Source organism: Leuciscus leuciscus (genome assembly GCF_965113295.1).
Source record: "Leuciscus leuciscus genome assembly, chromosome: 8".
Lineage (NCBI taxonomy): Eukaryota > Metazoa > Chordata > Actinopteri > Cypriniformes > Leuciscidae > Leuciscus > Leuciscus leuciscus.
The window spans coordinates 38,832,773-38,858,389 of NC_138732.1; the positions used below are offsets into that span (position 1 = coordinate 38,832,773).

Sequence of the window (25,617 nt, forward strand, 5' to 3'; positions counted from 1 at the left end):
AAAATAACCCGTAGTCCACATCTGAATTTAAGAACATTTAGGCTTTCCATCTCATAGTGAAACACATGTAGCCCAGCAACATTTCAGTTAACAGTAGAAGTGAAATCTTATTGTAGTCTTGAAATCTGTCTGAGAGAGAGAAACACAGGCTAGATGACATAACATAGTAGTGCAATAAACATAGCGCTGAAAGACAGCAGTTTCTCCCTGAAGTCGCTGGGCAATTCTGCTGCAGTGTAGGCTAATGCTAATCCATTACGCCGCATCATTCTTCTGCACCGGCCAAGGCTGGCTTTAAGCTCGCCGGTGGATACGTTCAGCTCTGTGGTGAGATCCAGTGCCTTCAGCTGCATGATGGCTCTGGTCATGGGCAGCTCCTCTCATACTGACACACACTTGCCTGTCAGATTCTTCGAAGCGGCCGCTTTTAGGACCACCATAAGCTTTTTACTTTCACACTTGCCATCTTCTACCATTACAACTGTATTTCTTGGCTGCTTGAGAGTTGTTTGACTCCACTGCGTTTATCACCATGAGCTTAGAGTTTGCATCATAACCTCTCCTCAGTTGCTGGTTCCTTTGCCTGACCTTTGAACCGCTCTGTTGTGGACAATCATTGGCCATCATGGAGTCCCCTGGCTCTGTAATCTACCGGTAGTTTACGGGGCGTCGCTTCAGAATGCATTATTGGCATGTTAAAGGGGTGGTATAATGCCCTTTTCACAAGATGTAGAATAAGTCCCCAGAGTGTGTGAAGTTTTAGCTCAAAATACCCCACAGATATTTTTATATAGCATGTTCAATTTGATTTGTTTTTTTATAGGAACAAAAACCATAATTTAACAACCTCAGAGCTCATGATAGGTCAGTCTTACATTTTACAAATAGATATTTTAAATGGATGTTTATTTTTTGGTGTTTTCACCTCTGAACCTCAACCATTACCCTTAGACTCTGTAGGTTTATGATGTTACGACACTGAGCGGTACAACTTTAGCGGCAGTTCTCCTTGAACAAGGTTTATGATGGCCTGTGTGTGTGTGTGCTCAGTCCCCTGTGCATATAGATGAGCTCTATGAAAGGGTTTGCAGAATTGCTGTATCAGATTCTTTGCTTTCTTTTCAAGTGTGTTGAATAAATGATGATATTTTGGCAGATAATTGGATGGAGAGGGAGAGAGTGGAGAATGAGCTGAGGCTAAACATGTCAGAAGTGTTCAGGGAGAAAGAGCGGGAAGCTCAAGGTCACCTGTCAGACGCCCGTGTCAGAGCTGCTCTCAACCGTTTAGTCTCTCTCATTGGATGTGGTTTGTAGCTTGATCAAGTAGTTTTGCGTTTTTGCCTGTTTATTTGAAAGTATCAAACTCATGAATATGACCAGACTAAGGTTAGGCTTTACAAGTGACACCATACAATTAATCCTGCTTTTAAAAAAAAAATTGTACGTACTGATTGTTTTTTGTGAGAAAATCATACCCATAAATCTAAACAAGATTTGTTCCAAATTTGGAGTTGATATCTCAAAAAATTAGCTTTCAGTAAGAATTTGTTTGTGCGCAGGACCAAACGCTTCCAAGAGATGACATTAGTTTCCCATTCATGTCATTTTTTTGACTGCTAACAATATAAGTGTGTACCCTGGAAATCCAGAGTTCTCGCGAGAGCACAAGTTGAATTTGCTCTGCGAGTTACTCTGGCGTCGAGTAATGATGCTCATTAACTATGCCCTTGTATCCGAGCTGCACCAATCACTGCGGGTTATCTGATATAGGCGGGCCAGAGGCGAGCTAAACAGAAGACGACAGCGCTGCGACGTCGAAGTCATTAGTAAACATTGCAAGATGGCTATGGATGAACACCAGTTGTTTGAAACGGCTACAATGAATGAGTTAGACTTTGCTTTTTATCTAAAAGAGGAACAGAAGACGCCGCTCGAATCGTTCCTTTGCAAGAAGGACGTTTTTGCTGTTTTGCCGACCGGATACGGCAAGAGTCTAATCTACCAGTTAGCTCCGCTGGTAGCTAAGCGTATGGGGCTTGTTGTGATTGGTCGTAGTGTTATCCAATTGCGTGCAGTGAGATTTTCAAATGCATGCTTGGTGCCGCCCCTCGAGCTGGCCGATTTTCATTAGTCGATGCCAGACCCTTAATCTTTCAGATTTAGGTCTGGATTTCCAGGCTAATAAGTGTGTTCAAGGCATTGATGCTTGCCTACAGATCTGAATAATTAAATGTAAGTGTGAATTTTGTGTGTGTGTGTGTTCACACAGCAAGTGCCAAAACCTTTACCAAGTTTCGTACCAGTGAAGTAAAAAATCAACAACAAAAAAACTACATTTTATTTAATATACACAATTAGATGAATATCATAAGTATTTTGGTATTTGTGGCATTAAACCAAAATGGACCCCTTCACTGATGATGTCATCTTGAGCAGAACCAGTAGAAAATCCCCTCCAGCCGTCAGTCTGCCGAGAGCAAGTCCAATGAAACGCCGCCTTTTCCAGATCCAATCAATTCACAGTGGGGAAAAACAAGCCACACCCTCTTTTTTCTCATTCAATATTCTTTCACTCTGAAAATGCGTCACTGAAATAGTCGGTTGCAACATTAAGCATTTTTATTTCTTTTTTGTTAAATCTGACCAAATTGGAGTAATTTTTAGCATGCAGTGGCCCTCCATGACTGTGTGTCTGTGAGACGGGCTGCCAGACATCAGTTGAGTGTGTCGTAGGAGGTGTGTGTGTGTGAGACTGCAGTGCAGTGCTGCGGAGGATCTGTGAGCACTGAGGCATACATACAGAGGAGTAGCTCTTCATTCAGCAGGACGTCAGGAGACACACACACACACACACACTCCCCGAAATCTCCATTAGTGTTTCATCTGAGAGCTCACTGCGTTCATACTGTGTTCAGTTCACCAGAACATACTTCAGAATGTATACTGGACCACAGCCAGAGAAACGCACATCCACAGCACACTGTGCACAATAATGTGGACCACAATGCAATGCGCTGGACTTGGCCCTCCTTTTTCAGTGTGATGCAAAAAACAAGTGATTTCATCCCCCAAAAAAGGGTTGGGAATCGTTAGGTTCCTCATGATTCAATCCAATTACGATTCTGGAGTTGATCCGAATCTGTATTTAAATAAATTGAAATACTGTAACTACTAAAAGTATTTCATGAATTAAATTAAGTACTTAAAAAAAACTTTAATTGTTTTAATTTCAGTAGTTTTCTAGAAATATCTTCAAAACATTTAAGCAAATTGACGGTAAGAATAAAGAAACATTACAAGTAATAAACACAGTCTGCCTTCAGCATCTAAAGTGCTGTAAGTGTCTTAAGTTTCCAGGCTAGAGCATTGAGTTTTTCTTCTTAACATTATTGCTGTTCGATTATTAGCGATGACATCATATGCCGCGGGTTATCTCTAGTGTGCGTTCACACTAATGCACAGATCTGTTCTGACATTTCAGATGTTCTGTGGGTTTAACCCCTTCAGACATAACTGACTTTGGTTTAACGCACTTGCATCTCAAATTGCTTTCATGATGCGAAATTAATCTAAACGCTTACCCGGAAATCTGTTCCTCCTCGCGCCGCAGGCGCTCTTTAGAGCAAACACAAGAAGTGCACACGGCCGTCTGTCAGTGAGTTTCGTTTATCTAATATAATATCTGATTGCTTTCCAAACAGCATAAATAATGTCTTCTTAGAGCGGTTGGCAGAGGAAACACTGACATGGCAGAGAAACTGCAACATCGAGCAGAAACCTGGGCTTCTCGCCGCCCGTGTCCTGCACATCGAAGCCCATGATTGTCCTTGCAATTCACTGCAGCCTTTCCAAACGTTATGTAAGATTAGGTGTTTGTTTATATGGCACTTTATACAATAGTTTGCTTTAGGGCTGCACGATAATGACAAAAATCATAATTGTCGATTATTCCCTTGAAATTGTAATTGTTTATCACAATTTACATTGAATGATGTTTTGAATAGTTTGGCCATGGGACCCACATTTCCCAGGCAGAATCTTTTTTTTTTTTTTTTTTTTTTTTTTCGGCTTTGAACGATTACGTAATCGTGGCATCTGTAATCGTGATTCGAAATTCGGTTAATTGTGCAGCCCTGGTTTGCTTCAAAACGAGCAGCTTTACAGTATTAAACATGAAAATTGTGTGATTGGGGCATGATACTTTTTGTTTTTGTAATCAGACTCTCAAAGATGATATAAATTTTTATTCATTTAGATTTATCGGCCAATATATCGGATATCGGCTTTCAAATTATAGAGAATTATCGGTATCAGCCACAGTTTTCATATCGGTGCATCCCTAGTTAATGTATTTACTTGTGTCTGACCTTGACCAATTGAACAGACAAAAATGAAGGCGGAGCTTTAGAGCTACACACACCGGTTACATAATCACCACAGACCAATGGGAGTTCAATGGAGTTTTCCAGCCGGAGTGAACTTTTCTGGAAAGTTTACTTTAATAAGCTGTTTCGAACTCCTGAAATGAACACACAGCGAACTTGGCCTGGAATTACATCAGTTCATTCTTCGATTTGGCTTGTAGTGTATCGGGGCCTTTAATATGTGTCTAACATGTTTCTAGTGTGGCAACTGATGCCCTGTGATTCATGTGAGCTTTATCAGACTGCTGGGTATCAGAAGATGTCATTAGAGCTTGTTCCTTGTGCTCCGAAGGTTAAGCAAACCAATTAGTCCACCTGATGTGACGTGGGGAATGCTCAGGCACACACACACACACACACACACACACACACACACACACACACACCCTTATGAAGACCAATGACACCGTCATGGCTGAGCAGTCAGCAGGTTCTGTCGGCTCACCAGCTCAAATTGAAACTCCACAATGCCAGTGCTGGCTCTGTGCCCTTCTTCACTGTGTGTGTGTGTTTTTCTTTCCCCCAGCTACTTTATTAATTGACTTTTTAATTGGCCCTTTTGTGCCACCCTTCAAACAAAGCAGGTCTGCAGGAAAACACGGCCCCCCGCGCTCATAATTAACAGCGTTATAAAGAACAGCCCGAGAGGCGCTGCGCTTCACGTGACAGTCCATCGCGCGCCTTCTGGCGTGTGTGAGAAGAAATCAGCACAGACTCATGAAACATGACCGAGACGGGACTCGGACAGCAGTCCACTCTCTCTGATAACGCCGCGGAGACACCCGTCTGTCGCTTGTCATGCCGTGAAAATTATAATCTATGCAAGAACCACAGCACTGGGCAGCCGTGTTCACTAGTTGTTAGATATTTAATGTCTAAACCAAGTTTCCAGCAATAATAAACCCCACGTATTTGGTACAGTTTTGGTCTTAATATAAGCAGGTTTTTAGGCAGATCTTGTCAAAATAGGCCCATTTCGTATTAAACACAAATAAGTATTAAAATCGCTAAGTTAACTAGATGTACCGCATGGCGGTACAAAATATGACTGCCGCTCAATCCTGCACTGGCTTTCCACAAAAAGAAATGACGTGGAGCAATTTGGCTGTATTGCGTGTTTATGTATATACCTAAAAAAAGTAGTAGTATGTGCATGTCTGTCTGTGTGTGTATGTGTGTGTGTTTGTGTATGTGTGTGTGTCTGTGCGTGTATGTATGCGTGCGTACATGTGTGTGCGCTTGTGTGTGTGTGTCTGTGCATGTGGATTTGTATGGGTGTGTGTCTGTGCGTGTGGATGTCAGTGTGTGTGCATGCTTGCGTTTGTTTGTATTCCTGCATGTGTGTGTGTGACAGTATCATCCTAAACCAGCAACCCTTCGCTCAACACCACCATCTACAGGCCGATGAGTGTACAGTCACTAAATGTGCACATAAATGAATTTATTTTATACCCCCCCATGGATGAAATTCTACGAAACTTAGCATACCCCCAGAGGATGTCAAGTTAATCATACACATGAAATATGGTGCAGTTCTGAACATCTCAACTGAAGAAAGGGGCGATTAAAGCAGAATAATATTGCATTTTCATTTTTTATGGGAGGGGCGCAAATCACAAATGAGTGATTATGGGCTAGGTTGATGTGGGCCCTTAAGACCAACATACCATAAAAATTTCTTCATCCTCGGTGCCACGGTTCAGGTAGTTATTTAGGAAAAACTGCATTTTTTGGGTTTGGGGGGGCCCAGCGCGGAGGGGGAGTGGCCCCCGGGGACCAAACGAAATTTTTCCGTAAAAGTCTAGTGGGGCTACATGCCCACCAAATTTCATGTTCCCCTGTGTTTCGGTGTCCCTGGTATCGTTGACGAAAAATTCAGTAGATGACAAAAAAAAAAAAAAAAAAAAAAACTTTGACAAACCCTATATGGGATTCATAATTAAAACAGAATCTACATTTATAAAACTGACCATAGATCAGTTAAAGCCATTAGACACTCGTTCATGTGTTCACCAGATCGACTTGCGGTGAACTAGAGCTGTGCGAATCTGGATACAATGATTTTTTTTTTTTTTTTTTTATTTAAATGGAGATCACGATTCTGAACAAACAAAATAACATGTAATTTACTAGAGGTTCTGACAAAATGACAATTGCTGCAGTCTATTTAAAAAAAATAATAAATTAATTTGAACTAACAAATCAGTTTGAATGGACAATGACTCGCTCAATACGTCACTACTTTCATTACTGGATGAATCAGCATTTTTGAACAAATATCTTGAATGAATAACGGTCACTTGTCGCCACCTACTGGTGTAACCATGCAATTGATGCTTTCAAAAGGTGATTTGCTCCATTTTGATTGCTACCGTAGAAATCAGTGTATCCGAACTTAATCTTTTGCTTAATCTTTTGCTTAACTTAATCTTTAATCTAATCCCAGTACTCCTATGATAATTTGAATTATTGTAAAAAACAGTTTGTGAAGCTGTTTCATGCCTGTTTTAATGTTTACAGTGTGATCGTAGAGATAGAATCACACAGCTCTATGGGGAACCATCAGAATTTTGAAATGTTTTCAAATCAAGGCTTAAAACATTGATATTACAAAGCTTTGTTGTTGCTGAAATCACCTGACTTGGTGAGGTTGCTACATGCTTTAAACCACTGATTCGAAACCAAAGATCAATAAAGGTTTCAAAGCTTCATGATGCAGTGTTTTGAAGGTGCCCATCATTAATAATGCCTTTAAATTTGAAAGATGTGTTTTAATGACGGCTAAAAAGATATTGCTTTTACTCAGTTATTTGAAAACACAATGCTTTGCCAGGATGTTACATTTGTGCTGTTTTAGCGCTGTCACAGTTTTGTTATACATATTTTTTATGTTCTCCTTGAGGTTCACTTATGTTAATAACGTTTTTTGCACAAAATGGAAAAAAAGAAGAGAAATGATCAGTTTTTAAGGCGCGGCTCCTTTAAGACTTGTCAGTAAACAGCCATTGTTATGATTGGCTAACGTCATTGTATAGGAAACAGTATCAACAGACTCAAGCGCGTGGAGTATGTCAGAAACCGAACACACATCTGTATACTGTATCAGTGTAGACAGCGTCAGTCATTGTAATGGCTTCTGTTTGCTTTTGATGAACGTCAGCCGTTAAGCGACTGAACGCCAGTGGGCCGGGCTTATGGTGTGATGTATAACTATTTGCCGATGTCTTGCTCTATGCATTCATATGCAAATTAATTTGCCCATGTGATGTCACAAATCCAACATTATCCAAACGAGACGTTTTTGGAGCTTGATTAAATGCTTTGTTTATAATGAGGATGATTTAAGCTCTGAAACATGCAGGATGTTTTAATGATGTAAAGACCTCTGATATGTCAAATGATCAAGGCAAATTTGATTTTCTCATGTCATGACCCCTCATTCATGTCATTAAACGGATAAGTGGACACAATTATTAGCCAAATGTTAGGCTGATAAGTTAGTATAGCCAATTTATAGGTATGCCTTTAGCCAACGGTGAGCGTATGAGTTAATAATTATCCCCGTTTGGTGTTTCTATGTCACTGTTCCTCATTCTTCTCTGTGATTTCCTTCCCCAGGCGACTGACTAAGGAGAATGTGAAGCCCTCAGGAAGGCAGATCGGAAAGTTAAGCCACAGTAACCCCACCATTCTCTTTGATTATGTGAGTATTTTATTGCTTGTGACGGCCATAATGGTCCGCTAGACTAATGACAGGCTTTTACGGGGCTCCTTTATAATCTGCAGTGTGCCATCAATTTTCATTGCGCCTGAGATTAAAAAGCATGTATATGAGCTCAGACCAGTGGGCTAATGTCCAACATCGGAATAAAAGCATTGAACACGAGGCTAAATTTAGTCTGTATCAGTCAGAAGGCTAACGGTAATCGCATGCATCTCCCATCTAATGTAAGAAATTTATGACGGGGCCGACCACGGCTGACTGATCTTCATGTGTGCCAGAAAGTTTTCATCAGGAAGCTTCTTTCTGCTGGGTTAGTTCTGAAGAAGTCTTGTTCTGCTGCCACTGTTCATGCTGTGCACGTCTTCAGCGATGAGAGACTCGACGAGTTCTGCGCTCGTACACTGAGAAGAAAAGATTTGGAAGTGGCTGACGTTGGCAAGCCTTTTGAGTTCATTAGCATTTCTGAGAAAATTCTGAAGATTCAGTGGTGAAATAAAAGATCAGCTCTGACGAAGGCTGTTATTCAATCACTGGCGGAGGACTGTGTTTTTCTTATGCCTTTCCTCAATTTATGAACACACAGAGAGAGAGAGAGAGAGAGAGAGAGAGAGAGAGAGAGAGAGAGAGAGAGAGAGAGAGAGAGAGAGACCACTGACTGATGCTGCTGCCACTGAACTGACAAACACTTGCCACAGTTGAAAATGAAATCAGAATGGATTGATTGAATAAATGTCCCTGGTCTAATTGTGCAATGCATTATGCCATATGCTTAGGAAACATAATTAGTGTTCTGTGCAAAGAGGGGCATCACTTATTGATGGTCAAAATGTATAATGACATTTCCAAAAATGCTAATAACTTTTAAATAAATAAGCCTGTAATGAAAGTGGTCTTAAGAGATTCCTTGGATCATGTGAGAACATGGATAACAATTGTGCCATAGTCTGCTGAACTTCCTGTCCACCATTTTGATTTATTTTCAAAACCAACTTTTTCGAACTCCTCCTAGACCGTTTGTCCGATTTCCACCAAATTTGAGTCAAATCATCTTCAGGTTGTGCCGACACCATTTTATGGATTTCGTGTCGATAGACAAAAGTTGATGGCATGATGCCAAAATGATTTTAAGGTTGTATCTCTGCAGTGCTTTGGCATTTTGACACCAAACATTGCATGTTCATTGGCATCTTACTCTGACCACACCACATCAATTTGGCCAAAACGTCACCTATTGGTCAAAAGTGATAAACCATTAAATCAAATTACTACTGATTGTATTTGATTTTTCAGACATTTTGCCTAAAACTATCTTAATATGTCTTTAATTGCTCATTGTTGCAGTTGGTTTGATTCTCCCAGCCATGTTTTGCTTTGAACTTGGTGCCGATAATTATATATATATATATATATATATATATATATATATATATATATATATATATATATATATATATATATATATATATATATATTTTTTTTTTTTAATTAAATGTATTTATTTAATTTTAACACTGATACCTATTACTTATATTTATATGTCTGGTAAATGCTACTCAGAACAATTACTGATTTTTATTTAATGTATTATGTCTGTAAAAACATAGCAGGTCCCCCCCCCCCCCCCCATATATTACAAAACTGGCATTCGAAGGAAAAATGATTAAATATCAGAAGAATATCGGTAAAATCTCGGTTTATCTCTATTACGGTTCCTCATATTTGAGGGCAGTGATTTAAAACAACAACAAAAAAGCACCCTAGTAACATCCCTAGCAACCCAAAAGTAACACTGGCAAGAGGAGGAGACTTTACACTTCCAAAAAGCACCTGAAAACAAACAAGCCAAATCTGGTATTGATTATGATGAACACAAGTTGCAAAATCCAGTCTATTGCAAATGGATGAAATCGTGCCCTACTTACGTTGGTTTCTATTTCAATTGAAAATTATGCATTATAGTTTGATGTCATTTAAAGAGAATTAATTTTTGATTTCAGTTTGATATCCGAAGTTTCAGCGACACACTTCAACACGGATTGATGCAACTTTATTTGCATTTTTTTTAAATTGAGGAGTGAATCACTACTGCGAATACCTCTATTGTTAGGGTAATGAATGCAATGTTTCTCTCTTCTCTTTCAGATTCTGTCTCAGATCCAGTGGTATGACAACCTGATAACTCCAGTGGTGGACTCTCTGAAATACCTCACCTCCCTCAACTACGATGTGCTGGCCTGTATCCTTTAAGACGGCTGTTATAATTACACTCCTTCTGTATGATAATTTTCCCCCTCCGCTAATAACAGCTCTCCCAGGAACTTGCTGATCTCCTCCAAATCTCCCGTAATTTGTGCGTGATTAAAATAGCGTGTAATCGCTCACCTTGACTTCATCATCATCATCATCATCATCACTGAAGCTGACAGCTTTGTCTGTTTAAAATGAGGAAAAAAGCATTCCTCCAGTTTGGAGAGCAGCGGAGGGAAATAGACTGATAATTTTCATTTGAACATGCCGAAACAACGACTGACCGGATGAGTAATAGACTGAACTGTGTCTGCCGTTTATAGCGAATGTGTTATCTTTAAAGAGCGAGACGTGGTGTGTTTGAGCCCTTGACCCTGTGGGCAGATTGCATTATTGAAGCTTTAGCCAACCCAGAGAAAGAGAAGATGAAACATGATGACACCACCATTTCATCATGGCTGCAGAGTGAGTGCCACGTTTCCCCTCTTCCTCTAAAACGCCTCTTCGATGTGCCGAGATGCTGAATAAATTGAACTTCCGTCTGACATTCTTAATGGACGTTAAATGTCATTTCTTTAAATGGTTTGGCTCTGCCGCTAGAGAGTGTCCGGAAACCAATTTGGAGCACAAATGCGTGACATTCTTGACTTGCCCTCTTACAGACTCTAATGCTCATTCTTATGATAATATTTTGCTTTTGTCATCACGTCCTTCCCATAGGTCTCGCTAGTCTTTGTGGAGCGGTTTTCAGGAAATATCCCATTGAGTTAGCTGGTCTTCTGCAGTATGTGACCAACCAGCTGAAAGCAGGCAAGAGGTACGCATTTATGTTCGCTATTTCCTTTAATGCGCAACTATGGTGTTTATTTATGATCATGCTACTATAGGGCAATTCCATGCAAAAGTCATCCTTACCATAAAAGTCCTTCGCATAAAAATCAGTCAGGCTTTCATAGACAACCCAGGAAGTCTGGAAAGGTTTTATAAGAAGTTTTGTACCTAAATTAGTACTTTTAAACCACTGCTTTTCTTAACGTATGTGTCCTTAAAGTACTGGAAGCCATTCATGACTCTGTAAAAGTCTTAAAAGGACCTAAAAGTCAATATTCTTCTTTATTCTACGTATTCAGTATCCAGGACAAATTAGTTTGATAAATGTCAGCAGTTAAGAGTTTACTGGCTGTTACTACTATGTGAGTGAATACAACAGTGTTCATATAAAACACAAACCTGTTATCAGATCAATTTACCATGAAGTAGACGCATGAAATGTGCTGTGTTTGCAACACTGGTGCACTCGAGTCCAAATGACCAATATATTTAATGTGCATCGATTAAAATGGTATATTCCCGGAGTGAAGTGGCTAATTCCAGCGCCTGTCCGAGAGAACAGTGTGTTCTCCTTCAAGACTCCTGAGAGACGTGTGTAGGCAGTAAAAGCCCTCGCTGACAGACAGGAGAATACATGTAATGGGCCGTATGGGTTGGATGCATGTTCGATTAAGGACTTGACTGACGATGATGATGCCGTTGCGGGGTGATTTCTCATTAAGAGCTGTTTTTCTGAACGTAAAAACAATCAAACCCAAGATGTTACATTAAAATGTGCCAGTGCAGTTAAATTGTTCTAGTTTGAAATTAGCATAGTAAAGTAGTCTTAATTTTGTCTGAAGTTGTGACCCAAAAATGGGGTTGCAGGTCTTTTCTGACAGCAAGGGGAATTAGCGATGCTAATGATTCAGTGCTTTATTGACCCAGACATGCATTAAAACGGCATTTGTGTCTTGGGAACCATTACATTCACACTAGAGCTGGCTCTGATATTTGAGGATGTTCTCTAACATCAAGAAATCACAGCTCTAATTAATTCCCCTTATCCATCATCATTAAGGATGCAGAACTCCTAAAATGTGTCTGGTTTGCAGAAGGTCTTCAGTTCTTCCTGTGCTTTGTGTTGTGCCAGCTTTGACCTGCTGATCCTGAAGGAGGTTGTGCAGAAGATGGCCGGGATCGAGATCACAGATGAAATGACGGTGGAGCAGCTGGAGGCCATGACAGGCGGAGAGCAGCTCAAAGCAGAGGTACGCAACACCGCTGAAAGATGTTCCTCCTTTTATTTAGCAAACACACATAAGCCACACTTACGAATGCGATGTGTCATTGCATTAGATTAGGGCCGCTCCAACATATCTCGGGTGTCGAAAGTGCTAGAAGTGTGCGTGTGCTATTATTTAAAACTTATTTAAAACGCCACTTGGTTTGATATTCATCTAAGGCAATAACATTTATAAATTTTTTTAAGAGGGTTCAAATACTGTATTAAAATACCGTGCCGCTCTATCAAGAGCGCTGGCACTGAGACTTTAATTATAGACCAGGAAAGTGTTAGTAGTGCCATCTAGTTTGACTGCAGTCAGTGAGCTTAAACCAGCGAGTTTACAAAGACTTCTGAGAAAAGAAAGGAAATGGTTTGTGCTGATCTGTTCAGGTCTTATGTACTCTTATGTACTTATGTACTGACTGTCCCCAATGTTAAAGGCATAGTCCACCCTGAAAACTAAAATTGTCATAATTTAGCCACCCCTCATATTGCCCTTAACCGGTATGACTTCCATTTGAGACTCATTTTTTGTAAATACAATGGAAGTCACTGGTGACTAGGGGTGAAATGATATATGTGTAACGATTCGTATTCGTATTGAACCGTTCGGTACGCATTACAAAACGAACGGTTCGTTGGACCATTTTTCCTGCCGACTAAAATTTTTTTATTTCAAATGTAGGCACTCATAATGTAAGAGGCGCTGGCGCGACCACAACATTGGCCAACATCAAATGGCAAACGTAATGAAAGCGTAAGGGAACTGCGCTACTCCTTATTTTGTGCTTCACGGACCGTGTATCAGTTTGGACCAATGCAGCGCGAGCCGATCTAGATCAAGCGACACTGTTACTACACAGCGCTAAGAGATCCAGTAAAGAAAGCATTGAATTCGCCACTGAAGTAATAACATCGCTGCGAGATCTAGTGAGAAGCATTTACATTTCTCCGTTATCAATGGATCAAACAGCGCTGATGTGGAAACCAGGAAGAAACATTGTACTTTCAAGTAAAGTCCGTTTTATTTCGACATTATGAATAAAATTGCTGCCCTCAAATGTTAATCTGAAATGAAATAAACCTTTGTTTATTACTGCTACAATATTACATTTTATTTTTTATAAGGATTTTTGTTTTATATGCTCCTAAGAAGAGTCAAGTATAGCTCCATCATTGCTCAAAGTAAAAAATGATCATACTTTATGATGTTAGTTTTAATAAAAAAAAAAAGTAAATCAAGGACATTTCTCTGGCAATTCTTTCTTTTTGCTGTATCGAAAAAGTACCGAACCATGACACCAGTGTATCATATCGAACAGAACCGTGAATTTTGTGAACCGTTACACCCCTACTGGTGACCAAAACTGATTGGTTCCCAACATTCTTAAAAATATCTTCTTTAGTTTATGGTGGACGAAAGAAAGTCATACAGGTTTGGAACGAAATGTGGGGGAGTAAATGATGACAGACTTTAAGTTTTTGGTTAAACACTCCCTTTAACAGTTTGGGCCAAACATTGAACCCCTTTTTTTGAGTCTCTCCTTCAGCTGTATTTCTCTTTCTCTCTCATGTTTTATGTAGTGTGAAAAAAAAAAAAATCTTAAAGCTCTTATACTGAGATATAGCTAGTGTTCATGCGTTACCCTATTGGTCTGCCAACCAGCACTGCAGGTCAAACATGTACCAGGTCTACACATCACAGATGGCGTTTGCTTTAACAGTGCTTTCTTGAAAACACTGAGGCGATTAAAGTGTGGCCACACGGGACAGTCGGTGTTCATAATGAATCAACGGGGAGCTGCCTCTTATTAGAGCCATATTTCCCAATAACAATAACTAGGTTGGATCGCACTGGCCGATAACAGATCAATCAACCCATAGTTTTTATATTGGACACTGAATGAAAGCAAACATTACTCTCCAAGTAAAATAGTGCTGGATAGAGAAGCGCCGATCAGGATTTTTGCAGCCAATACCGATTAACGATTTTTTTTTGGTCATAATTTTAGTTTTTGGTCATAATTTTTTTGTCATCATGATCGATCCCAATCATTCAAGCTTTATACAAGTAATAATTAAGCTCTCTGTTGAAAGTCAGTGTTTTTTTTCTCTCCAGATAATTAATTCCACAGACGTTATTTACGGTAATGCTATAGGTTGTTATTTTAATTGAGAATCAAATAAATAAGCACAGCATATATACATTTTTACAATGAACACTTTGATAGGCCTTTAAAAACAGGGCTTATGCAAAACACTATCCATATCAGGATACTCTGGCTTGAGCCTACAAGACTTAATGTCAAACTGAACATAATTACAGCCCATGAGGTGTAATCAAACATTGTGACTGAGGACAAAAACTAATAGAAACACTGCTTTATAAACTCCTAAAATAACTAAATGAGTAGTGTGATACAAAAGAAGATCAGGAATATTATTCAGAAAGTGCTGAGTATTTGTGTCCTTCCTATGCCCTACTTAAGTGGGAAAGGCAGGGTTTTCTTTATCAATTGTTCTGCATTGTGGGAGATAGTCTATTTCTCTTCATCCGAAACATGCGGTTCACATAGCCGCTCACCATCAACCCTCGAGCGCTAAACTTCAAAGTCTAGATATAGTAATTCAACACAAATTGAATAGTTATCAACTGTACAAAAACACTGCATAATCTTCACTAAAGTGATTTAGTTAAGAGCAACGAGAGACTGACTGGAAGGACGACATCAGCTTTATTAGCCTGCTAATCTTTAACATCGAATGCACTGTTTACGTTCACTTAAAGGATAATTCCAGTATTTAACACCTTGAGTCTATTTTGTAGTTAGTGGTGGACACAGAAATTTTGACGATGGGTCCTGTCTCGACTTTTTGACTCGTTTAGAATCGATTATATCGATTGGTTAGTGGCGTTCGTTGATGATTTAAAAACAAGTAGCGTAGCGAAATACAGTTTTTGTCGTGTTTTATTTGTCATTTTGTAAAATCCCATTGATTTCTGTTGGAGGACTCATTGCTCGTTGATATTACTGCGCTACCGGGAACGGAAAAGGGGGCTGTTTACATTTGGTTGTAGTCTTTTTGCTCAGTTCTCCGTCTCTCAGAAGGCTAGCGTGAGCAGAGCAACTGTGCTCTATGCGCTAGAAACCGAGTTCTGTACCGCGTCCTTGTACGGCAAAGTGGTTGTCGCCATCAAGTGGTCGGGAGTGTGCCAACGCTTCAGACTCAAATATCGAGCGGAAGTTTGTACGTGGTTGTGAGGTATCTGAAATATTTCTGTGTCCACCACTCTAGTTCATCCAAAACAAACTACAAAATAGACTCAAGGTGTTAAATACCGGAATTATCCTTTAAGACATAAACGACTGTGTTTACGAAGATAAAGATACGAAGATGTGCACACTCAAAACAATTAGTTTGAATTTTAAAGAACTGAATTTGCATTCTAGAGGTCGTTCTCATACTGTATAATGACAGCAGACCCCTCTTAGTCGGTCCAGCAATGGATCATACAAACTGGGGGGAAAAATATCGGTATGGATTTTTGTCGATAACCGATTGTTCCAGCAAAACCGATCAGTCGTTCGTCCTCTAGCCTCTATTGAGGACCGATGCAGCGTGAGACCAGTGAGGACATCCCTCCATCTTGTGCATATGAACTCCATATAAAGGGTCATAGTAATGGATAGGGGTGTAACAATAAATCGTGTCACAATGTATCGCAATACAAAAATGCAACAATGCAACAAAAATGTACTGTGTGAGAAAGAGTTGTTAGAGTTTTAGTGTCAGTACTACATTAAACTGCTATATATAATGTTGAATATAATGTATAATAATGCAATGGGGGAATATTTGTGTGTCCTGATAATATCAAATTACATGTTACCAGTAAAAAGTGCACATTATTTTAAATATATCTAGTCAGTGACAGAGTTCAAGCATATTCGTCTAAAATAATTGTGTATTTTCATCTTCAGAATCATGAATATTGTTATTCTGGTGTCTCTATTGTCCTGTGCTTTGGGTTTCAGCACCAAGTCCAAGTCTATTCATTTACACACACAATGTAATATAAAATTTTGCATTTTAATCAAGTAATTTTTTGTTAACCTTTTATCATCTGTCTTAGAGTATCGCAATAATATGATATCGTGAGTTCAGTATCGTGATATGTATCGAATCGTGACATGAGGGTCTCGTTACACCCCTAGTCATGGATTGATGTGTGTGTGTGTCTGTAGGGTGGCTACTTTGGTCAGATCAGGAACACTAAGAAGTCATCTCAGCGCCTGAAGGATGCTCTCCTGGACCACGAGCTGGCGTTACCGCTGTGTCTGCTGATGGCGCAGCAGAGGAACGGGGTGGTGTTCTCTGAGGGCGGAGAGAAGCACCTGAAACTCGTGGGCAAGCTGTACGATCAGGTATGAGCAACCGACGAGACAAACCAGGATGACTCAGATCCATTCAGCCCTCCTCAATGCTATCTCTGTAATCTCTAAAAAGATGAAAAACCTCTAATTAAACATGACATGCAGCAGAACTTGTCATGCAGTGGAGCTGATAATACATTTCCTAAAAACGCTTTATTCAAAGTTTGATGCCTGCTTACTTTTCAGACAAGTTAAAATGCTGCCGTTATATAGATAGACACACACAGTGAGACTAGGGCTCCTGGAGGGGATGTTCAGCAAGAAACGACATATAAAATTGCACATTTTAATGAGGTAAAGACTGCCAATTAGTAAAGATGCCCTTATTAGAGGAGAAAATATGTTAATGACTGAAACATCATGCTTCAACATAACATGACCCTTTATCATTGTCTTGTACGACAGCCTGTCTACACTATTAAAGGGATGGTGAAAACTGTTATTTACTCTCAGGTTGTTCCAGACTAGCATGATGTTTCTCTCCTCTGTGGAGCACAAGTCATTTACTGAAACGTTCATGCTGCTCTTTTCCAAACATCAGAAGCATATAGTGGGGCTGTCAATCTCTTAAAAGGACACAACTGATCATAAAAACACCATAAAAGTAGTTCAAATGACTAGTGTAGTAGTCATCTGAAGTCTGACTTTTGGTGGAAACATATAAAAATACAAATATTCTCACTTTTGTATGGAATCATGTTAATATTTGTTTATATTATTATTATATCAGGTCATTTTGAGTTAAAATCTCAGTTTTCACAGTTTTCCCTCCTCAGATCTGCATGTTTACATCTCACAATTCGTAATTGTTTTCCTTTTTCAGTCTTTTACTTTAAATCTCTATTGAAGGGGTGCCTAATTTAGTGGACAGAAGGAACCGACTATATCAGGAAATGCATCTGACTGCATGCACGAAATGTCATTCAAGACAAGTTTTGGTGCATTCCTTTTTTATTTTCATATTAATGCACAAAATTACACATTCACAATGCATTTTGTGATCCAGACAGACTCTTTCGTCCACAAAATTAGATGGGTCACCGGCTTCGGATTGGTTATCGAGAGCACTTGGAGAAATCCTGGTGACATAACTGCTGTTTTGGCTCTCTGCTCCACTCATTTTCATTTATTTATATACTTATTATTATTTTATATTATTGTTTGCCTGATGCACCCAAGTGACTTCTGAATTCAGCATTCAATATTAAATCGATAATAAATCATGTATCTGTAGGTCTTGTCTTGCTGTGATTTGCCCATGGCTGGACTCATACATATCACTTTCAATTCAGAGAGAGATATTAACTCAAAATCGCAATATAAAACTCGGAATTAACAGAAATAGTCATAATTGTCAGATAATGTAGCAATTACCATACTTTTCCATCATAATTACCATCAGACCTGGAGCTACACACCCATATTTGAATACATATTCATGATAAACGGTTTGGGAAACTGCCGCTAAAAGGAAGATTTTCAGTGAATATTGATTACAAGTTCATTAAAAGGTCAGTTCACCCAAACACTCAAAAGGAGACGTCTTGCAAGAAAGTTCATGCAACTTTTCCATTAAAAATGAGATTAAACAGTGGTCAGAGGCTGTCAAGCCAATCATAAAAATGAGTCATAAGAAGAGCTGTGAGGGAAAAATGATTGAAATGCTGTTTCCCAAAGCAAACCAAACTGAAGATTGAGTTTGAGAAGCTTCCCCTGGTTGTCGTTGTGTAGCCGGTGTCAGCCACGGAAGACTCTCGGAGGGAGTCGTACAAAACTTCTGTGGTTTTCATCCACCCACACACACTGGCAGTTTGCTTTTCACGTTCAGCAGCTGCGCAGCTCAATTACTCACTGGGTAATCCAATTGACTGCTTCCTCCCCCCCCCATGTTCTCTAGACATGTCGCAATTTACAGCAGATGGTGCTAAAAACTAACATCATCAGCTCCATTCTGTGTGGGACTACGAGATGATGCCACCGGTCGATCTTTTTTTGCTTTTTCTTTTATTTTTTCATATTTTTTCTCTCAATGTCTCAAATTAGAGCCTTTAGCAAATAATTCCCTCTCGCGATGCCAAATTGTCTAAATAATTGCTCATGGTGTGAATGTGAAACATGCTTTTTCCCTGACATCAGTGGGGAAGCTTTTAATTATTAATTTTGGCTCTTTTTTTAAAACTCACTTTGCAGGAAGTTGTGCACTGCTCATTACAATCAGCAGAGATGTGTGTGTGTGTGTGTGTGTGTGGCTCCTGTGCCCGGCTATCACTGCCTCTGATGCACCACAGAGAGTGATTGACTCGTCTCTCCGGCTAAATACGCATTCAGCATGATTGCATGATTTATGCATAAGCACCCTGAAAAAAATATTAGAACAACTTAATAATTTGTATAAATTTGCCTTATTTTGCATGTTTATTACCTATTTTGGCATTGTGTTTTAGGAGTAGCAACTTAATATATCCCAGTGATTTATATTTTGTTAGTGGTTTATGCAAAGGAAAGCATCACTTGTGCATTTTGTGTGTGTGTGTGTGTGTGTGTGTGTGTGTGTGTGTGTGTGTGTGTGTGTGTGTGTGTGTGTGTGTGTGTGTGTGTGTGTGTGTGTGTGTGTGTGTTACGGACATGATTGGCTTTGGCTGAAGAGAGGTGATCGGACTGGCAGACGAACCAAGACACATCTGAAGATCAGAGTATCTTTGTCTTCTAGGGGCTGTTTTGAACACATAGCAACACCCCAACCTCGTTGAGCAAGGACCCCTACAGAAGGCAGAAACGTCTGGGAATGCTGGGGAATAACTAATTTTCTATGACTCAAAGCAACTCATGCATTTCATTAATTTTCTTTCTGGAAATGAGAGGTGGAAAAGTGAGTGTGATTTGTGACGGCGAGTTCCTCAGGCGGCGTTATGGCAGTCTGAACTGATTCGAGCTCTGAAAGCTAGCCAATCTCATCTCCCCTTGATGTCCAGTTTTGATAGCACGTATTTAGAGACGTATCCTGATTTCCCCTCTTTTGCGTCGGTTTCTGAATAGACACCGCTAGATTGAGTTGCGTTACGCTAACAAGCGTGGACTGCACCTCTTCATCTTAATATGTCATTGCTCTTCTCAGAAATGCTGTCCCAACAAAGCCTTGAATGATAAATAGCTGATATGCCCGTGGAGCTGACTTGTCAATCCATTTTGATGGATGACACTATGAGCGCAATCTTGGAACATAACAGGTTCACTCTGACCAATGAGAGGACCGTTTTACTCACATGTGACTTGAATGAAAAATGTATGTCCCTGTTTCGTAACTAAACAAACAATCTGCAGGTCTGTATATGCGCTTAGACAGGCAGGGGGCTGATGATGTGTTAACTGAGGGTGCTGGGTGTAAATATTGACTCAAAATTGATTCTTAAAAGTAGTAAATTAAATCTAGTATTGATCTCGGGCGCTTTCCTGCTGCTGAATCTACAGCCATGGCAAAATAAGTACTTGTATCCAAATTTGCAGTCTGAATTGAATGTGATTTAAAACGTTTACTCAGAAATAATGGCAAGAAACCGGTTATTTTTAGTGAATCAAGAAAAACACACAGCACAAGCACTGTAGTCCAACTCATGAACAAATGACTCCTTTGAGAAGGTCCTTTTAGTGAATCATTCATCAAACTCACGAGTTATCGTCTGAATTGAAAAAAATAGAATTAAGAGTTGTGGATTTTAATCAAATCAGAAAATGTGCCTCTCCAATTCACACGTGGGTGAATCTGAAACCGGATATCTCTCACTTTGAAGCTTATTCACTCGCTGCTAATTGGTCTCAGAAATCTGGACTCAGTCTTCATTGGAAGCATTTCTAGCAGCAAATATGACTATTTCTTGGCAGCCATGCGTTCTGACTTCCAGAAATTAAAGCCAGCCCTTCAAACATTTTAACACTTCAGATGTTGGACTAAATTTGAGTCTTGATTTTTGATAGTTGAACCACTTTAGTCTTCATCTGCCCTTCACTGCTGTACGGGACACTGACACATGATGAAACTCAGTGTTGTTCCTCATTAGGTCTCAAACTTTTGTCTGGCAGTTAAACAGCTGTGCGGGAACGTTTTTGGGCATGTGACCCAGTGGTCAGGCCGTACCTCGGGAATCTCTCCCCAGTGTCTCGCTCCACTAAATTGCTTTTCTGTGCATCCCATCGATTCCGATGGAGAGCCCGTGATGAATGGCTTTAATAAAGCGAGGTGCAGTTCCCCAAATAAATGAGCGACCCGAGGATTTATTAAGAGCATCTGCATTTGGCTGGGACTCAAACGTGGACCAACGGGAGAGAGATGCGTTTAATGATGAATGCTCCTCTTTCTGCTTCTTCCCCAAAGTGTCACGACACCCTTGTGCAGTTTGGTGGCTTCTTGGCGTCGAACCTCAGCACAGAAGACTACATCAAAAGGGTGCCGTCAGTGGATATCTTGTGCAACCAGCTCCACACGCCACACGACGCCGCCTTCTTCCTCTCTCGGCCCATGTACGCCCATCAGATTCTGGTGAGTGATCAAACCAAACTCTGTTTCACACCCCAGTGCACTGTTTCTCAACCATAGTCGGCCACCGTCTAAGACAATCCTAACACAAATGGATTTGATACGCTCTACATAGGCAGCAAATTAAGATTAACTTTTGAACTTTTTAAAAAACTTTTCACAATAAGTGCGTCCCACACATTTGCACACTTGCACGCTTTTTTATGCCGTTCAGTATAAATAGTGTGTTCATACTGGAAGTCCAATAAGGAAAAAGTGCAGCAAATTAAGATTAACACGAATAGCACTTCTCACGTGAAGCGCATGACATGTACTTCTAACACTTGCATTTGAGTGCAGTTTGATGTTGCCATGTTTGCTAAGCTAATGAATCAATCAATATTTCAAACATAAAAATAACATTTTAGTTAAAAATTTAAAAGGCCCAATATGTAAGTTTTTTGGATTAAAATATCCAAAAACCACTAGAACAACATTATATATTTTGTTGACTTGTGTACTTACATTATCCCAAATGTTTCCAACAATGTTTAAATCCAGAGAAATCAGCAGTTTTAACCAGGACACGGGCCGTGTCCATCTGTCGCCTGTCAATGACATCACACCCGCGTTACCCTCGATTTCTGGTTTTATTTAGTAGTAACCATGGAAACACCAAAGACGCTTTAATATATTATGTGTTTTATTAGACAGGTGAGAAACTGTTTGGATACACTCATCGACAGAAAACGAATTGCTATATAGCTCAACACACTTAGTCTTATTGTTTAAATCTCGATTTCTTGATTATGTCTGTGACATAAACTCCACTGCTCTCGAGCCGAAATCACGGCGTCATCAAGCTACGCCTTCGTTTCGAATAAGCGACATCTAATTAAATGGTGTGCCTTTAACTATAAGTGCGTGCCAATTTGCACACTTTTTAATGCTGATTAGTATAAATAGTGAGAAATGTTCACACTGGAAATTCCAATGAGGAGAAAGTGAACTTCAGATACTAGGATGATGCACAGACTCCAATGCTGGATGACAAAACAACCTTATAAAATTAACACTCTAGACCGTTAGGTGCATGATATAAGTTCATAGTGTTATTTGGGACATAGCTTGTATTTACATTCAACAGATAATCTGGAACTTTGGATGTTTTTTGATGCAATTAATTCTGGGATTGTTTTCTCTGCAAATGGATCACAGGTTCACACCGATGAGAATATTTGGCATGAAAATTTCGGCGCCATTTTAGCATTGTTCAGTCCATTGCTAAAAAAACGACTGAATAAAAATGCAGAATCATTCTCTGACAGTAGGTGGCGCTTATAGAAATGCCTGGGTTATTCTGGGACTCGACACGCTCCACAACATTACGTTTCTGACCCCTGATTGTCACAAAGAAGGAAATCAAAGAATTGATGTGAAGTTCCAGATTCTTCATCTACTATTCAGTGTCGCATTACACAATAGTCTGTTTGTGAGCGCCAGTCGTAGTGTTGCATAACGACCCATCTAGGGTTGGAGTGTCAGTAACAAAAATAAACTATGTAACTAAATAATAATAAATAAATTAGAAAAACCTTAGAGAGAGAACCAGGACAATTCAACCTCCCGTCCCAGAGTTAAAAATAATATTATTTTAATGTGAAAAGATAATGAATGATAAATGCCATAAAGATAACAGAAACAACAATATTGAAGGAAATTTACAGACATATGGAATATTCCTTATAGAAGAGCCTTCATGGTTAGGTGGCAGCTCTTAAGGTTGCAAGCAATACATCATTGCGTTCTCTGTACCAATTAAAAGTCAGTGTGTTAAATGTACAATCACCACACATATTCATCTCAACAAACAATATATCATTGTTTGGTGTTTCTCAAACAAAGGCGTGATTAGTGCAAACATGTTCCAAGACAATAGCAATTGAAGCATGAAGAATCTTTAATGGTGGTTGAAATCGCAAAGGATCCTATAATGCAATATTACCACAATGCTTTGCTCTTGCTTTAGTACAAATCTTGCAGTGCAGTAAAATGTGATTTATTTATTTTATTTTGCAGTATTATAACTCTTATATGATGCTGGCTGCCTAATGCATATTTCATACAGAGCTCATTTTGTGTTTTCCCTCAACGCTAGACCCCGCTACAGCTCTCCAGGGCTGCGTAAAGTTAACCCCATCTCTCTTCACCTTTAACAAGATTTACCGCCCCCTAACTCCACGTGCAGGCCTCTGCGTACGCTCATCTTCAGGCCTGTTTGTTGTGCTTGAGTGAATTATAAAGCTAGCCTGCTGTCTTTGTTCCCATCAGTCCAAGTATGACGAACTGAAGAAGGCAGAGAAGGGCAACCGGCAGCAGCAGAAGGTCCATAAGTACATCGCAGCCTGCGAGCAGATTATGGCCCCTGTGCACGAGGCCGTCGTGTCTCTTCACTTGCCCAAAGTGTGGGATGACCTCCGACCCCAGTTCTACGCCACCTTCTGGTCCCTCACCATGTACGACCTGGCGGTACCGCACAACGCCTACGACCGGGAGGTCAACAAGCTAAAGATGCAGATCAAGGCCATCGATGAAAACACAGAGATGGTGAGACACTTCATATCCTGCAAAGAAACTCTACAACTCTCTCACAATGCATGAATATCCATGTACACATAGTTGGTTGTGTCTTATGTAGGGTTGGGTACCGAACTCTCTACTTTTAATGGCGCTGACCGAATTACGTGAGTACCAGATCACATTTAATCAATCGGAGCCAAATTTCGGTACCTGAGAACGCATCTGGGCGCGAGACTATTTAAATACGGATCCTGCATGTTCTGTGTGGCTCTGTGTGAATGATTGGCGCAGACGCGCGGTTGAACACACACACACACACAGAAGCACGCGTGACGCTCTGTGTGTTTTTCAGCCTCTGCGGTCTCACTATATGAGAGCATGAACTTCAGCTCCAGAGCCGCTCTGAGAGTCACTGAAGTTCATCAGACTTTTACAGTTTAATTTAAGAAAAACTATCGTTATAGAAGATATATATATAGAAATAGTTATATCATTAACACACGGAAACTCAAATGTCTTCACCACAACCCGTCAAAATACAAGTTCGGTTTAACTTGATAATATATTACTGTTGTACAGTAGAATTTAGATATCTCAATTTAATAATAATGCTAACACTAATAATAATAAATTATCTAAATTATTTAAGGAATAATCACACTTTTTCTTCTATGTTGTAGTTTTAACAGTATAAAGCTCAGTTGCGCCGCATGTTATTTTTCAAAAAAAAGTTGATTTAATATAAAAGGTCAATTAAATTAACGGTTTGTGTCTTCATTTGATTACTATAAAATTCACAACGCAGAATTTGTGGAAAACAAAACATTTAATAGAAAGAATAATAATAATTATTACTAAAATGGTTGTTTTTTATTAATATTCAAGCATCACAGACAATGGCAGACAGCGACCAATGCAGCTCTGGCATAATGTCAATAACACTTCTACAAATGACTTCGTTTATTTATGGTTATTGAGGTAAACATGCCTAAAGTACTGAAATAAGGTACCGTTGGACACCGGTTAAAATGTGAACGGTACCCAACCCTAGTCTTATGCCATTCTTACACACCAGACTTTCAAAAATCAATGTCAGTTCGAGACAACACACATTTCCCATTACAGGAGTTGGATTTGCTTCTGATTTTGGGCTTTTGTTGGTGTTTTCTGTCAGTGAGTGAAGAATCGAGGCTAAAATAGTGTTGTGTGGGAGGCTTTAAAGGAGTAGTTCACTCCAGAATTAACATTTCCTTATAATTTACTCACTCCCACGTCGTCCAAGATCTGTCTTCAGTCGAAAAGAAATGAAGGTTTTTGAGGAAAACATATTTCATGATTTTTCTCCATATAGTGACTCTTCAATGGGGTCCAACGGTTCGAAGGTCTAAATGTGAGTTTCAGTGAAGCTTCAAAGACTCGACACGATCCCAGCCGAGGAATAAGAGTCTTATCTAGACAAACCATCGACAATTTTCAACAAAAAAAAAACATATTTAAATCCATATGATAAAATAATTTAATTTAATAAAACTACTTAAAACTTTTTACTTGAATAGTGCAGAATAGTAATGCTGCTTCAGAGCTGAAGTTTCTCATAA

The 25,617-nt window shown here is 39.6% G+C and overlaps 1 protein-coding gene across 2 annotated transcripts in view; it reads left to right on the forward strand.

Annotated features, from left to right (window-relative positions):
* Positions 1–25,617, forward strand: part of thoc2 (THO complex 2) — a 90,583-nt gene that overhangs the window by 32,460 nt on the left and 32,506 nt on the right. For both annotated transcript variants that reach the window (XM_082178259.1, XM_082178260.1), the window contains exons 16-23: positions 8,043–8,127; positions 10,291–10,384; positions 10,780–10,860; positions 11,116–11,212; positions 12,359–12,476; positions 16,741–16,920; positions 21,299–21,463; positions 23,771–24,046. In XM_082178259.1, the coding sequence (XP_082034385.1) occupies positions 8,043–8,127; positions 10,291–10,384; positions 10,780–10,860; positions 11,116–11,212; positions 12,359–12,476; positions 16,741–16,920; positions 21,299–21,463; positions 23,771–24,046 (1,096 nt within the window). The remainder of the gene's footprint in view (positions 1–8,042; positions 8,128–10,290; positions 10,385–10,779; positions 10,861–11,115; positions 11,213–12,358; positions 12,477–16,740; positions 16,921–21,298; positions 21,464–23,770; positions 24,047–25,617) is intronic.